This window comes from Bacillus rossius, chromosome 10 (assembly GCF_032445375.1).
Source record: "Bacillus rossius redtenbacheri isolate Brsri chromosome 10, Brsri_v3, whole genome shotgun sequence".
NCBI classification, from domain to species: domain Eukaryota; kingdom Metazoa; phylum Arthropoda; class Insecta; order Phasmatodea; family Bacillidae; genus Bacillus; species Bacillus rossius.
The window spans coordinates 43,395,301-43,413,298 of NC_086337.1; the positions used below are offsets into that span (position 1 = coordinate 43,395,301).

Consider the following 17,998-nt stretch of genomic DNA (forward strand, 5'->3'; position numbering starts at 1 on the left):
ACAACGTATCTAACGGGTGGGAAAAAGCTGCCTTAGGAGAAATGAGAAAAGCAGTTGAGGAAGAAATAAACCTGGCAATCAAACGAGGAGATGTTGATGAAAATGGCATTCCTCTTTTAACTGTAGTGGTAGATGGTTGTTGGTCAAAAAGGTCGTACAGAACACAATACAATGCTTTATCCGGTGTAGCAGCAATTGTAGGATTTTTTACAAAGAAAGTTCTTTTTATGGCAGTACGTAATAAATTTTGTTTTGTATGTGCTCGAGCACAAAATGCAAATGACATACCTTCTCACACATGCTACCGAAATTGGACTGGTAGTTCAAGCAGCATGGAGTCCAGCATCATTGTAGAAGGATTCAAATTAAGTGAACCTATATACAATGTTAAATATAGTAAAATGATTGCAGATGGTGATAGCAGCTGCTATAAAAAAATTTTGGAAGCAAGGCCATACCAAAATACGACCGTCGAAAAGATCGAGTGTCGTAATCACCTTTTGCGAAACTATTGCAACAAGCTTAGAACACTATCAGAGCAAACTAAGATAGGCCCTCCATTTCTGAGAAAAATCATTAGTCAGAAAGTTTTGAAGCTACGGGGAGCGGTAACTGAAGCCATTAAGCACAGAAAAAAAGAAGACAAACCAATTGCACAAAAATTCTTTGCTCTTCGAGAAGATATTTTGAATGGCCCCAGTCATGTTTTCGGTGAGCACGAGAAATGCTCATCTCTTCAATACTTTTGCCCTGGACCAAAAGTAGGAGAGAAAAACTTAGTTCCTGAGATGAAGAATTGTGGCCTGTACGATAACATAATGAAAGCAGTGCATTATTTGACTCAACATTCAAGAAGCCTGATCTATGATGTCGATAGTAACGCAGTGGAACAACTAAATTCCATAATTGCAAAATATGTTGGAGGAAAGAGGATCAATTATGCTATGAAGCGGTCGTATCAAGCAAGATGCTCTGCTGCAGTCGTTTCGCATAACACGCGAAAACCTCACTACGTCCTTCACAAAACGATGTGTGATGGTATCAGCCCAAATAAGTTTGTGAAGAAGCTAGAAACTTCCAGATCAAAAATAAGAGAAAATGCAAACATGAAAAAGAAGCACTTCAAACGAGCTCTTATTTCTAATAAACAAACAAAATCTAAATACCAGCAAATTGGAGACAGCGACTATGGTGAACATAGTGAAAAAACTGACATGGCTCCTGATGTTTACGAGGCGCAAAAAGAACTGCATTTTAAGTCACTCGAGAAAACAGACATTGAACGCAGAGAAATAGAAAGAGGTACCCTGCTTCAGGCAGGAAGTGGCGAATGGCTAGAACGTAGGCGTAAAATGCTAACAGCATCGAAGTTTGGAAGAATATGTCGCCGACGCCCGACTACTAGTTGCCGAAGTTTGGTGAAGAATATTATATATTCTCCTGACATTCTCAACGTTCCATCTCTGTCATATGGAAGAAAGTACGAGTCAACAGCTATCCAGCAGCTAGAAAAACAAGAAAACATTTCTGTTCAGCCTTGTGGTCTTTTTATAGATAAAGATTTGCCTTTCCTTGGAGCTACGCCGGATGGATTGATTGAAAAAGATGGTTTGGTGGAAATAAAATGTCCTTCGTCTGCAGCAGGCATGGAACCCAACCAAGCAGTGTTACAAGGAAAAATACGGTACTTAACATGCAACATGGGTACAAATGAAATAACTGGTTTGAAAAAAAATCATGATTACTTTTTTCAAATTCAAGGTCAGTTACATATCACAAACAGGAAATTCTGTCTTTTGGCTATTTGGACATCTAAGGATCATCCTGTAAAAGTTACAAGGGTAGAAAGAGATGACCTATTCTGGAAAAATAAAATGCAACAACAGTTGGTTCAGTTTTATAATGACTGCTTGGTTCCAGAACTTGTTGACCCTCGCTACACAAGAAATATGGAAATACGAGACGTGGCTAGTTCGTGTAAACAGAAGAAAACTAGAAAGAGTAAGCTGAAAAGTGAGAATTCCGTACTAGAAGTGAGTGATATGTAATGTTTAGAGTTTCACACACAAAAATTTGTAAATAATTATATTACATTTGTATACTGACAGAAGTTTATTTTGAAAGCAGATTGTAGTGATTTGTGCTTTTTTTCTCGCCATTTTTATCAAAATTGTTATAACTATTGGTGTTCAATGTTTTGACAGTAGCCAATTTACAACTTGTAAAACGCAGGCTATAAGTTAAAAAATGAGGATTCTGTAAGGAAATAGGTTTGTAATATTTAAGAGTTTCATTTTCAAGTTATATTAAATGTGTACATTGATAGGATTATATAATTTTGAAAGCAGATTTCCAGTGATATATACTATTTTTTGTTCCTACGTTTTCCATTGTTGTATTGCTTATGTATAATACTGTTGTAATTGTAGCCAATTGCTTGCTTGTAAATTGAACTAGTAAATATGTACTATACCTATTACCAATTAATTTTTATTGTGAACAAAATATTTTTAAAAGGAAATGCGTCTGGGAGCCACAAGATTGTAAGTTCGGATCCTGGTCACTTCGAATAAAATATTTTTTTACTTATTATTAATAGTTTTATTGAACCTTCATTAAGCCTAAATTAAAGCAATTTTTACAATAAAAGTTTGCAACACTGAAAAAAATATAATAATACGACCGACAACCATACAATACCGCACAGACCACATAACTGACTGTATGCTTGTGTGTCTTCCTAATGGCCCGTCTGCTTTATGATGAGTTACCTGGCTGTTTTAATGTTTTTTCCCTGTAAATAGTAATTTCTTGGTAAAATATTTTTAATTGAATTGATATTTTTTGCCTAAATTATTTTATTTTTAACTTTCAGTGAGGATGGAACCAAGAACTGAAATCGATTTAATTAGTTATTTTATTAAAAAGGCGAAATTTTTATAATTTTATTCTAACTTTTTCGAATTTCTAAGCTGAATAAACAACAAATTTACTCTCACTGGGAGTCGAACTAAGGATTGTAATCGTGTGACTTAATAAGTAAATTAAGAAGTGAATTTTTTTCGAATTTGGTTCCTTCATACAATAAAAACCTAAATTATGTTGATATTTTACGAATTTTGGTCAATTTTGAAAGCGACGGAAACTCCCGAACGTGGGCGAATACATACGAATGGCAGCCACAACTGACGCAGACACCAAAATTGAAGTCCCATAAAAATAGCATTGTGCTCTTAGCCCCATAATGATACTACTTTATTATATATTATGAGGCTTCTATTATCCAAAATATTTAAAGACCATATAAATTAATAAAATAGATAAATTTAATAGATTACAGTGTTCTGATAATACCAGCAAACATTAAGCTTTTTTTATTCCCATACCAGACTGCTTGCTATGTTTCGCGCAGTATTTTATACATTAGAATTATACTTGAATGCCTAGAAAAACTTAAAACTCATTAAATTATTTTAGATAAACTATTTTTTAAACAAACATGGCATTGAAATAATTATTTGCAGATGTAGCATTTTTTTCTTCCCCCCCCCCCCCTCCCCATCCAGACCTATCATCTTAATTTCAGTATTGTAAACTCTTAGAGTAAAAATATTTTACTCTAAGAGTAGGTTTAAGTGATTGTAAAATACTAACTCTAAATTTTATTTGGAAAATTATGTTGAAATGGCCATTATAAAAACAATACTTCAGCTCATAAAAGACAAAGTGTTTCTGCGAATAACCATAAAAATAAAATAAAATTGATTGTTTTTATTTCCCTTGTTTACCGTCGAACATATTGAATTTCAGGCAATATATTGTGATTGATTCCTTCAAGGACATGAACGTCCATGAGAGTGTTGTTCGGACAGTTGATAACTGCCTGCAAGCCAGTGTCGCCAGGCACTCCGCGGCTAAGGAATGCACAGTGAAGGAAAGGAGGGGTGGAAACCCTGAGACTCTCCCCACCCCGGCAGCCGGCCGCACGTACGTCACGGTCGCGTCTGCCCGTCTGACTCCACCCCCGGCTGTAAACCACGCCTCCCGGAGGGCAGAAACACGTGGCCGGCTCGGCTCATCGCTGTGAGGGCTCCGCTCCATAAGAGTCTTAAGGCTGACGCATGGAAGACTGTCTTGGGAGTGCGTACATCCAATCTACGCCCAAGACGCATCACGACAGGGTATTTTTTTTTCTCACACAAGCACACACACCCCTGTCCGCTTCACATCCGTTCGCCCCCCCTTCCCTCCCCAACCCCCTAGTAGTGGAACTTTGGACGGGGAGGCGCGCGAATATGAAGTCGTTTGCATCCGGTTGCCCTTTGTCGGCGTGCGCGCGCTCACGCGTCCCCTTTCACAGAGGGCAAAGCGCGGGAGCTGTCACGGCAAATTAGGACGAACACGAAGCCCGCCCGGGAGGACGAGAAGCACGGAGATGAAGAGAGAGAGAGATAAAGAGAAATCCGGCCTCCCGAAGAGAAAACACGAGAAGTCAACCTCCCCCCCCCTTCCTTTTCCGCCGACCCTGCGGCCACAAATACGTTCGCTTTTTCGCGCCCCCAGTTCCGTCGCATCGACGTCGTCGAGTTTGGAATTCTCTCACCCCCCCCCCCCTCCTTTTTTTTCTCTCTCTCACACACACCTCTGTGTTAATTTATTAAGCCCCTATCACACCCTCAAATTTTCCTTTACAACAATAATTTGGCAACAAAGTTTGAGATGTAATCTAGGACGATATATATTGCTTCTAATTATCTCCATAAAAAATGGCTTAGGCCCTTAAATTAAAAAAAAAATATTTAAATATATATATTTTTAATGTACCACGTTTTTAGAACGGACTAAACAAGTATAAAATAATTTCTCCTTAGCTCCATACAGATTGATAACCCCCATACAGAGTGGCCGGAAAATTTGTGATTGTGAATTTTTTATACTCATAAAAATACTTGTCGGATTTAAATCGAAAAAACTTGGAGCGCGTGCTATAGATAATAATGAGTGTAGAGAGTAGCTGCCGCTGAGAAAATTTACGTAACAGTTCATATAATTTGCAGTGGAATAAAATTGTTAGTGACTTAGGTGAACTGTTCATGCATGAATTATTTATTGCATGTGCCCCACTTATTTTTGTTTTAAAATACTTACAAGTATTTTCATAGGTAATAAAAATTCACAATCACAAATTTTCAGGACAATCTGTATGGGGCTAGCAGAAATTATTTTATCAATTTTTAAAATGTGGTATATTTAAAATTTAAAATTTCTTATTTAAATTATTATTTTCTGCTCTTTAGTCTCGTGTGTGTGAAATTTTGCAATCGTTTTAAAACATCTTGATGAGGTTATGACAGAGACATACAGAAAATTTAACGTTTACTTAGTTTCTCTTCACCAGATCATATCTGAAATAGAAAATTAATTATTATACCTTCCCTACCAGTAATATTTAAATATGTTAAATTGTATTTTTTTCTGAAAAATAAAACAAAGAAGCCATCAAAATTAATTTTATAAGATTTTTATTTAAATATTAAAACTAATTAATGCCAGATACGTCTTAGTTACCAATTTTAAATACATGACTGACTTATGGTGCCATCTGCAATCAAAACAGATTTACGCATGTCAATTAATTCATATAATTACAGCTCGAAGTAATAATCCAAGCTGGATGACCAAGAAAACGAATAAATGCAATAAATTCGTTGTATGTAGTTTATTAATAAATAATATATATTATTAGCTATAATTTATGTATATTGTAAATATTGTCTGCTATGTTCTGAGCTATCTCTAGCTCATCATGAAGTAAGTTTAAAATCCATTGCAAAATTTGTACCGAACAGACAAATAAACACGCAGACAAGAAAGCGAGTTAATAAAAACGTAGAATATAGAATTGAAAATTATCAGATGATGGATAAAATACAACAAGAAAATGTATTTCCAAAATTCTCATTCCAAATTTTCCTCTTAAAAATATTTTTTTCAAAGAACATTTAAAAAAACAAATTTCAATAAATTTTAATGTTGTGTCTAAAACTTTTGTGTTCTTTGCGTATATCTGGCAACAGAGCATACTAAAACAAGGACAGCGCTAATAGCAGAAATTGTGAATTGGAAAGAGAGAGTAAACACAATTTAAATGCATACTGAAAAATAAGGTTGAAATGCGCTATAACCCCGCACCAACAGCAAAACATTGGACTCTCAATTGAGAGGACGTAGTTTCGAATCTTGTTTCAGCCACTTGCTATGCGCGTTTTCCATGGCGGCCCGATACCACTCCAGGATTAATGCGGGGAATGGGCCCTAACCTAATATGCCATAACCAGTTCCTTGTCGTTGTGTAGGTACATTCTTCTCTAGTGACTTCAGTGTCGAAAATTTAATATATATATATATATATATATATATATATATATATATATATAAATAACCAGATAAGAACGAAAAGTGATTTTACTATGTTTCTGAAAGACATTATCGCATACTAATATATTAGAAGCTGATCTACTCTCTAACCTAACAAAGCACACGAGATATACACACGATAACATCAGAAACAATTACAAAAATATAAAACAATAAACTACGTAAAATGAACCATATGGAGATTAAAACAAAGCAGGGGCTATTATGGTTTTTAACGGAAAAATCCTTTGAATATACGAGGCGTAGAGTTTTTTTTTTTTTTAATAACTTCTCAGGACAACATTCTTCATTATTCTACTTTCTGGAATGTATCTGATGGAAAATGGTTTTCGACGTAATTAAAAAAGTTAAAAATTATTTCAACGACATGAAAACTTTTACGTGAGCCAAGCTGATGAACTGTTTAGCAAATTACCAGCGTACATAACGTAAAAAAAAAAAATAATAATAATTTTGTGAGTAGAGGATGATGGCTGCGGAGGAATGTATTTTCAGTTTTGCGGACAACTTACCTCCAGGCTAGTGAATTTTTTAATTATATTGTTAAAACTTTTATTACTTTCAGAATTATGAAACTGTAAAATAAATATAAAAAAAAAACAAAGAGAGGTTTTAATGACATCGCAAAGTACTCACAGTTGTTCCACGTTCACGTTGAATGTCTTGGATGGAATTTTTTTAATCTGGTTGTTCTCCAAATCTCTGAAACAAAATATCGGGCATATATTTCAAACGATGACGACACACGAGCCTTGTTAGGGTTGTCTTCACCGTGGTTCACATTCGAAAGACCCAAGGTTGGAATCCTGTACCGGCCATCCTGTTTCTTTGTTTCCCATGATGACAGTCTTCTAGGCCGCGTCGAAAGTGAAGAGTTCACCGACGTTTCGGTCAAAATTTTAATCGCCATCATCCGGCTAACAGTTTTCCCAACTACAGAAACTGTAATGTCGACCGAAACGTTGGCAAGCTCTTCACTTACGATTGGGCTAAGGATGCACATGTTAAAAAAAGGTCAGTCTTTCAGTTCTCGCCAGTGATGTGTAAACAAAATTGTTTATACTTTTACAAACGATTCTTTTGGAAACAAGCAGCCAGGAAATAGTTGTAACCCTACAAGAAAGATATTGTAACTCTGTACAACTCATTGCTATGGTTATTTTTGCATGCATCAGACATGCTTTTTTCGAGATAATACTGAGTATTTAATTACGAAAATTGGCGCATAATTTTATATTTTAATTGATGTTTCATCCAAGTATAATTTTTTTTTCAAACCATGGAAAAGATAAAAAATATTAAACAATTTTACTTAATACTGTTGTATCATACTTATTGATGTGCGCAGTTAACACTTGGAAAGCTATTCAGGGAACGGTTTTCAAAGAACTTTTAATGTGGTATGTACTGGGACAACACAAAGAATAATTGCCCAGGTAAGAATCCGAACACAGTACCACTGCGAAGACTATGTTGTACTGATACAGTTGTTTTCATGTAGATGTACAAATTTATAAATATTTTTAATATTGTATGAATATTTATTTCAATAAAAAAAAATGGTTGTCTGTAAAGTCGGTTTACGGACGATAGTTTAACGTGACAACGTCATAACAAAACATTGATGAAATGATTGCATACTTTTATGAATAAAATTGAATCATTTTTATTGAATTATCACTATTTTGTATGGATACAATTTAGTTGATAAATTTACTTTTATTTGCACTCATTAATTCAAATATGTGTATTACTTTAACGAAGAGATTATTTTAACTATAACTTTTATACATGTTTACTATTTAACTTCTTCCAATCTGTGTTATTCTGTTAAGGACGATGATAGGGAAATTAGGAAACGAATGGGAGTGTTTCAAGTTTAATGTGCCACGAAAAAAAAAGTCAAATCGATGGTTGTTCCAATCGAGTGGAAGAGAGATAGATGCGGGGCAAGCGTACAATGAGCGTAACGGGACACAGCGTAACGGGACAATGTGCGTTACGGGACACTTTTTCCCGTTCGTGCAGCCGGCGTTCATCGATTTATTAGACGTTGTCACGTCAAAAAAAAACATTTACATCGCAGTTAACTCGCTCGGTGTAATCGAGGATTTGAAGACCGCGGCGCGTGTTTTAACAAGAGCTACCCGCCACTCGGAGGAGTCGTAATTTCTCTCCGCGACGCCAGATGTTGTCGTCGGTCAGTTTAATGGGGCCGTTCTTCTCCACTCCTCCCCTCAACACCTCTAGTCCGGCGTATTGATTACAGTTTAGGCAGACGGCCATCGGAGAAGTAAACCGCGCGAACGACGCGTTGTACGGGCGCTCGCAGGTGGGCAAGCCAGTGGCCTCTGAAGCCCTCTCTTCCAGGGACAATAACGTGAGTCGGCTTGCAGTTCGTCCCAAGTCAGCTGTGCCACCGGCCAGAGTGCGCGGGAACCTAAGGTTATAATTCCAGTCACGGCCGTGGATATGCGATGCGTTTTTGACGCGAATACGTCTTCAAAATTGCTTCCATAGTGGGAGGCAATTCAAAGAAACGAATGATAACAAAATCGGGGGATAGGTATAGTTTGTGTTTTGCAGCTGCATATCTATCATCTCCATCCCGAAATTTAATTACACCACTGGATGGCTAAAGGATCAAAGAATTCGTTACGCTAAGTGAGGGCTGTGACGCATCGCGCGCGGCGGAGGGGGAAGCGCCGCCATTTTGAGGTCATTTTGCTGCGTTTCGATTTTTACATTTAGTATAACTTTTGACTCGGAGAAGCTACGACGTTAGTTATAGTTTCAATCGTCAGCTCTCGTCAAAATCTATAAATTGAATATAAGACATTAATTGAAAATAGTGTATATATATATACACATACACACACACATGTTACGTACACGTATTTACGTACAACACACGGCCGTGTCCATGACACAGCCACACCCCATTTTTTAGGTTTAAATGATAGCTTTAATTAAATTTCTTAGCAATGACCCAGATGATAAAAAAATTAAGAACAAGATAGAGAAATATAAAGTGTATAAATTCCACTATTATAGTTTTTTTCAGTTTTTATTTGTTTGTGTGTAAAGACGTTAAAATTTTCATTACAAAAAAATGACATAAAAGACTTGTTCGCTCCCTTAATAGCAATAAATGCGAGATTGATTTAAAAATAATTTATATATTTATCAGAATATTTCGTGGCATTGCTTTGAGAAGTTTCATGGTGACACAACTGTCATTATCTTGTATTTTCATGTGTAACATCTTAGCTCTCGGTATACGGCATTTAGTGGGAGTAATTTCGTGAATGGATCTGAAGTCACAGAACGGAAATGTGTAACCACGGTGCTGCCATCTGTGACGGAAGGCGCGAACCATAGTTCACAAAGTCAAAGGGAAACTTGATAGTATTAAACGTTTGATGAAATTTAACAATATGGACAGTTTTCTTTAATAAGAACCCTTGTCGAAAATCAGGTCAAATTCAGAGGTTCAGAATTTTTTTTTTCAGGTTTTTTATTTTTTTGCTTTTATAGGAACCGTTTTATAATAGTTTGAAATTTCGGTATACAAATCGAATGATTCTATAGTTAATGCAGTTGCTCCATCAGCGAATTCTACAGGCGAGTGCAGAAAGTACGTGTGATTCGCGTCCAGAAAAGGTTGTTGAAAACACTTTTTGCGAATATATTTATTCATGCTCGGCATAAATTTAAAGATTTCTACGTTAAATTTCGTGTCCACGTTTCGTATTATAAGTGTATTTGCAACATGAGAACACATGAGTTCGCTCGTTACCGAGGTTATATGTTACACAACTCTGGCGAGTACTGAAAGAATAGCTCAAATGTTTTTTTTTTTTTTTTAATTCTATACACAAAAAATTAAGCTTATACCGGTTTACAAATTTTAGTGTTTTTACACTATACAAAATACTATCATTTTAATCGAACCCTAAAAACTTTAAACTATATTGTATTAAAAACACAATAATTATTTTTAAAAATGCATGCTTTTTTAAAATATAAAAAAGCGAGTTCTAATATTTAGAAAAAATATCTTAAAAAGTTACATCCACACATTATACCGCATCTTATGAACTATCTTTGGTAATATACGCTGGGTAGGGAGGTTTAATCGGTATCTTTTCACGTTAGAAAATTTATTGCAATATAAAAATAGACTTTTATTCCCAGTAATAATATATGCTCAAGGACAAATTGACGTATTTCGCTTCAGACGGTTTATTATGTCTGCCGTAATAGTTCCCCCCCCCCCCCCCCCCCCCTTCTGTATGATGTTAAGACCGAATGAATTGCGATGGAATCCTTATTACAAATCATTCAGTATTTGAGTTCGGCGATAGCGTAATGCGTTCCCTAACACTCTCGATTCGTCCGCTGATATTTCACAGCGCAGCGATAAACATTCCGCGCCGGTTTAATAACTTGGGGCAAGATATTGCAAAAAAAAAATAATAATAATAAAAAGGTGTTGCGGGGAATGGGGAAGGTTTTTTTTCAAAGCGACGTCGTACTATCGACGTGAAATTGCGGAAGATTTTTTTTTTTTACAATCGTGGGGTTTATTTGTCGGTGACCATAGGGTGTGTTATGCTATGCCGCAATGAAAGGGTGGAAGGGTGAAAGGGTGGTTTGTTCTGCTAGCCGTGACGTTAAAACCCTCCGTATTTCTTTTTCTTTTTTGTCGTTTTTCGAAGAAAAAAAAAGAAGCCGTAAACATCGATCGGGGGGGGGGGGGGGGGGGGGGGAATCTTGTCTCTGAATAAAACATTTTTTTACGACTTTCGCACGGCGTACGTAAACCCCCCTTCCCCATCTGTGCACCAACAACCGACATCCCCAAACTCTGCTCGTTGTTACGCCGTGAAGCGTTGAGTCGAACATGATCACAGATACCACTGGCTAGTGATCGGAGAGGGGGGAGGGGGATAGAGAATTTCGAAGGGCAATAGCTCTCCCAGTACTGATTGGGTCCGCGTGCACCTGTGACGTCATGGCACGCACGAGAGACAAATGTTCAAACACTCAGGAAAAGCAGTCGAAGCTTTTTAAACGGCAGGAAAAAAAAAAAAACGGCACAGGCGAAGACGTGAGACAGCCGAGTTAAATTAAATTCCCTGCGAGGATCAAGACAAATATGTAAGTACATCTGCGTAATTTCCGTTACTAAGTTTCAGATTTTCACATACGTTTAGAGAAAATTTTTTGAAATTTTTAATACGAAATAAACACTTGAGAAAACGTGGATATAAAATAATTTAAAGTTAAAATATGGTTTACAATATTAATTAACAAGATATCGTCAATATTTATAACTACATTTCTGCACCCGTCGCTAGAATTCGCTACCAGAGCAGCCACGTCAACTATCGAATCATTCGATTTGCAGACCAAAATTCTAAATTCATATAAGGTGCCGCAAATCAGTTGAAATCTCGGCACAGTTTTACCCTTTTTCATCCATCCAAGAGTTTGGCGAGTATTAAGTGGCTCTGATTTAAATATATTTTTTGACGTGACAACGTCTAATAAATCGATGAACGCCGGCTGCACGCACGAAAAAGTGTCCCGTTACGCACATTGTCCCGTTACTCTGTGTCCCGTTACGCTCATTGTACGCTTGCGCCGCATCTATCTCTCTTCCACTCGATTGGAACAACCATCGATTTGACTTTTTCGAGGCACATTAAACATGAAACACTCCCATTCGTTTCCTACTTTTCCTATCATCGTTCTATCCTTAACAGAATAACACAGATTGGAAGAAGTTAAATAGCAAACATGTATAAAAGTTATAGTTAAAATAATCTCTTCGTTAAAGTAATAAGCATGTTTGAATTAATGAGTGCAAATAAAAGTAAATTTATCAATTACATTGTAGATTTCATTTCACTCCTTCTTTGTATCCATACAAAGTAGTGATAATTCAATAAAAATTATTCAATTTTATTCATAAAAGTATGCAATCATTTCATCAGTGTTTTGTTATGACGTTGTCACGTTAAACTATCGTCCGTAAACCGACTTTACAGACAACCAATTTTTTTTCCCTACTGTTTCTAATGGGGAGCTCCCCCCCTCCCCAATTTAAACGTCTACCCATCCTGTAGTACCCGGCTAGCACTGAGCGACCGGGACCCGCTACTGTCCCACGTTGGGTTCGCAGCAGGTAACATTTCCCCCTCACCCGCGCTCACGTGCAGACGAGGTGGCGAGCTTACCAACGTGTCGGGTCCAGACACGACCGCGCGCGCTGCACCTCCCGTCACGCCCTGTCGCACGTGCGTGCCCCCGTCCCCCTTCCCAATTTGACGGGTCCCTCCCCCCCTCCCCCACCGTCAGCACCCTCACACCTGGTTCCCTTGTGATCGCGGGTTTGTGTCACCGTCTACTCGTGGGCAGTTTCCAAGGTGCGCGTGACCGTGCCGCTACCAAGGCTACGGACCAGCAGTTTTTTTTTTTTTTTTTTTTTTTTTTTTTTTTTTTTTTTTAGCGCCTTAGTGCTTCAAGACTTTTGCCTGAAAGATGTAGTTCGACTTCTGAGCGTCATGTTGTGAGCTAAGCCTTGTGTTATGTTGTTCTGTGCGGTGTTGTGCTCCGTTTTTCGGCGAGATGCGCTGATTCGTCTTCTCCACCCACCGCTGTGGTGAGTGAGATCCAGCTGTCCTATCAATTTTCGCGTTTGGTAATTATGTAGTGTAGCGGTATTTGCAAAAAAAAATTTAAAATCTGAAAATACTTTTATTATATGCTCTTTCACTTCCTCTTTTCATTAAACCCGGCGGAGATAAGAAAATTCCAAATACTTTAGGAGATATAGAATTTTTTAATTTTCATCACAATACCTGTGCATTCATGCGACGTTAACTTTTGTTTCTTGTTTACGAATACATATGAATTTTTTTTTTTTTCGCAACGTAGGTGAACGATTACACCATTTTCTACTTATGGCAAAGGAATTGTACCCGCCTCTAACTTAGGTGAGTTTTTAACGTTTCAAATTTTAATGTTTTATTTGTTATTTGGATATTGTTGCGCAAGTAATAAGTAAAAAAAAATTATGAGTTCCTACTGTTCATCCTTTGTCAGGATTTTTTGGTCAGGTCAGTTACATTATAAATACTTTAAAACTAAACAACCATTAAAATTAATTCACATTATTTTTAATGTCCGCTTATTTTGAAATAATTTATAATGTAACTGACCTTACCTAATCGACCATTTTAATTAATTAGGCATTCACGAACACACGGCAAAATAAAAAAAATGGCTACGGTCGAATGATGCACAGGTCGAATGATAGCACAGGTCTTGTATTGCAAAATAAGAACGGCGATATCTCCTAAAGTATTTGGAATTTCTTATATCCGCCGGGTTTAATGAAAAGAGGAAGTGAAAGAGCATATAATAAAAGTATTTTCGATTTATAACTTTTTTTTCGCAAATACCGCTACACTACATATTTACCTCGCGTTTTACGAGGCAATTGTTTTACCCTGTTTTTCTCTTTCTCCGTTTTTTTTTATCTCCGCGCTCTCTTTTTGACTCTTTGCTCGGTGGGGTCCCGGTTATACCTGCCCCCCAAATTAAACTCCTGTGTCCAGTCCCGCCCGTCTCGTCGGACGGGCTGGTTACCGCTTCACCCCTTTCCACGGATCCTCCTGACGAGTGACGTCAGCAGCTGATCCCCACAATCAACTGTCAGGGAGCAGCTAGGGCCATGTAGTAGTCCGTGCAACCTATGTACAACACATCCGCAATTTCCGGACATAGGTACTACTCGAAACTAGACAGAACAGTCAAGATCTTCCATTGGACTATGACGACCTGGTTTTAACTAGGTATAATAATATATTGTATCAAAAATAATTTCAAGTTTACTGACTGATATAAGCACCTAAAATTTAATTAATGTCCTTCTGTCTATTTTGTATTTTTTTTCCTTTTTAAATAATGGATGTAAGCTGGCCAGCAATTTCGTGATTCGAGATTACTATGTAACATGTGTCTACCATATTACCGAGTTCTAACACTGTTCGCCCGCCGTGTGTTACGTTTTTACCGTAGTTGCCTAGCAACAAACTTTATTTGTTACAAATATAAACAGTAAACATTCCAGACTTATTTATTTTTATTTTAAATACATTTGGACGTTTTATTTTCGCTAATTTAAGCAATTTTCAGTAAAAAAAGAAATTAATTAGAACTTCAACAGCCGCTTCCGCGATGGTGCGTCGTGATTGGCCGGCCGAGGAGCGGCCGGTACGAAAGCGACAATTTAAAATATAGAAGGTTTTCCTGGACGTCTGTCCTGAGTGCGTGTGCCGACGGAGTCTCGGCAATCGGGATATTTTGTTAATAATCCGCGCACTGACACTCTTGTCATATTTAAATCGATTTCGCGACATCGCCGTGAACATTTGTGTGTAATAACCTCCGCGATTATTACGTGCGTGAGTGTGATATCTGCGTTCACATCTGGACCCCAGCATCCATCGGCTAAGGTAGGCTGTTGCTACTACGGTTTGAGGTGACGCCACGTTATATCATGTTTCCCTAGTGACTTTAGGATTTCAAGGTGAACTACTTCGACATTTTAACAAATTCAGTTAGGTATACATTTTCACACGCTAGAGTTACCAATACTAGTAGTCCAGAAAGTAACGTTTCGTTGAAATACCTTACCGAACTACGCCGGAGCAGTTTAAGAAAAACATTCCCTGAGATTTTTAGAACATCATAAATATAAATTAACTTTTGAAATAATTCTGTGCACCGTAACGGCAACTAGCTTTGAACATTATTTCTTCCTTGGTCATCATACGGATTGTCATTATTATAGGGTAAATATGTAGTTGAGCGGTATTTGCGAAAAAAAATGTTAAAAATCTGAAAATACTTTTATTATATGCTCTTTAAATTCCTCTTTTCAATCAAGCCGGAGGAGATAAGAAATTCCAAATACTTTAGGAGATATCCCCGTTCTTAATTTTGCTATAGAAGATCTGTGTAATCATTTGACCGCCGTCATTTTTGTTATTTTGCCGTGTGTTCGTGAATGCCTAATTAATTAAAATGGTCGATTATGTGAGGTCAGTTACATTATAAATACTTTGAAACTAAGGTAACATTAAAAATAATGTGATTTAATTTTAATTATTCTTCAGTTTTAAATTAGGCCTATTTATAATGTAACTGACCTGACCTAACCAACCGGTACAAAGGATGGACAGTAGGAACTCACGTATTTTTTTTTTGTAATTATTACTTGCGCAACAATATTCAAATAACAAAGAAAACATTAAAATTTGAAACGTTAAAAACTCACGTAAGTTAGAGGAGGTTACAATTCGTTTGGCATTTGTAGAAAATGATGTAGTCATTCACCTACATCGCAAAAAAAAAATATAATACTCGTAAACAAGAAACAATGGTAAACGCCGCCGCATGAATGCACATGTATTGTGATGGAAATTAAAAAAATCGATATCTTCCAAAGTATTTGGAATTTCTTATCTCCGCCAGGTTTAATGGAAAGAGGAAGTTAAAGAGCATAAAATAAAAGTATTTTCGGAATTTTAATTTTTTTTAACAAATATCGCCCAACTATGAAAATTAAAAATTTCGATATCTCCTAAAGTATTTGGAATTTATCTCCGCCGGGTTTAATGAAAAGAGGAAGTTAAAGAGCATATAATAAAAGTATTGTCGGATTTTTAACTTTTTTTTTCCGCAAAAATACCGCCTAACTACTTATTTACCGTAATTTTATATGTATGAATCTAATCCTGACCATATATAAAGTATGTATTTTGCTAGCTGTTAAATGTCGTTCCACGTATATACTAGAGGGCCCCAGTAGCCGTCATAATTCATATAACTTAATATTTGTCACGCCACTTTGTGGGAACTTAGAGGTTATATACAGAGTTGTGATAAATTACTAGTTAAAGAAATTGGCGCAGCAACGTGTAGCTGTACATAGTACACACGTGTACATACACATTACAACTAACGGTTTTTTTTAAACAGAATCTCTACAAAAAGGGTAAACGCCCCGTTTTACTTATTAAATACTTGGTAATTATGGTTAATTAAATAACTTGTTTGTCACACTGGCCATCATTCACGAATGTGATTAAATAAAACAGAACAACGTGAGAACAAACCTAAAAAAAATATTTCTCACTTCTTGTCCTACCCTCAAGTATGTCATAATGCCTTAAGTGAGATATAAATACTCTAAGCCACTTTACATACGATCCACTTGTACAGGTTACCCCATATCTGTACATAGCAAAATTAGAGTGATGCACACAGGCTCCAACTCTGGGCAGACTACATTTATTAAAGCCTTATTATTTAAGTTTACCTAGCACGCCCATGTCATCTTAACCAGCTTCACAATGAAGAGCCTGAATGTCACAATAAAAAAACAACTCCAAAAAAAAAACTAAAAAAAACAAAACAACTAAACCCTGATCTTGGACCTGATTTTCAAAACGTAATTTGATTAAAACGTTGCCATCTTGTTAAAATTCACTAAACAGTTAATGCTAAGTTACCCCGTATGTTTTCGAACTTTGACTCGCGCCATCTTCCACAGATGGCAGCACCGTGGTTACACATTTCCGTTCCACGTGACTTCCGTTACATTCACGAAATAACTCCTGTCAAATGCCTTGTACCGATGTCACACATAACAATTTTTTTTTGTGGGAGAAAATAAATGAATGATGTTTCGGGAAAATGCGTTCGAATTCCAGTGGGAAGCTGTCACAGCTCTGCATGCCACGTTATTTGGGTTAATTGCCAACTTGCGTTCACATTCGTTGCGTGGATTAATTGTTATCCGTAACGTTGACGTGCTTCAGAAAATGAGCGCATTCAATGATGGTGACGACTTTGACTATTATGAAACTCGTCGCGTAGGAGCGGTACGCTAACCTTCTCCTCCCCTCTCCGTCGATTTAGGTAATGAATTGCGCCGCGGGACTTAGCGACGATTGAGATGTTTGTATAGACGCAAAATGGCTGGCGCGGGCCCCTTTTATCCGATCCCGAAACCAATTTCCTCGGGCGATGCGATCACAGAAAGTTAAAAAAAGGGGCGGTGGAGGGAAAAGGGGGGGGGGGGGGGGGGAAACCCGTGTTTCGGGCAGATAGCGCCAACGAGTCCCCAGGCCAGACCTGACCACTCCGCACATTCGACTACGGTATCGCGGGATAGGATCGATAGTGACATCGCGGACAGGATCGATAATCACGTAGGCCGGCGTCCTCCCTTCCTCTTGCGCCGTCCCGTGAAGGTTTAAAGTAGGCCCTTAGACGGCCAATCATTTTGATCAGAAAGGTTGCGTCAATCGATTTGAGTCAAACATGACTGATCATCTAAGGACCAGTTTTGATAGTTGAGGAATGCTACCAGTTTAACGTAGAATTCTTAAAAAAAACATTCCGAGCGTGATAAGTATACAAAAACCGTGTTTTAAAATACATCACACGCAGTTTCTGCACCCGCCGCTAGAGTTAGTTG

General features: G+C 37.3%; 1 protein-coding gene across 1 annotated transcript in view; it reads right to left on the reverse strand.

The window, feature by feature from the left end:
* The window catches only part of LOC134536324 (lutropin-choriogonadotropic hormone receptor-like), a 133,017-nt gene that overhangs the window by 30,929 nt on the left and 84,090 nt on the right, over positions 1–17,998 (reverse strand). The window contains exon 6 of the mRNA XM_063376076.1: positions 7,075–7,140. Within this exon, the coding sequence (XP_063232146.1) occupies positions 7,075–7,140 (66 nt within the window). The remainder of the gene's footprint in view (positions 1–7,074; positions 7,141–17,998) is intronic.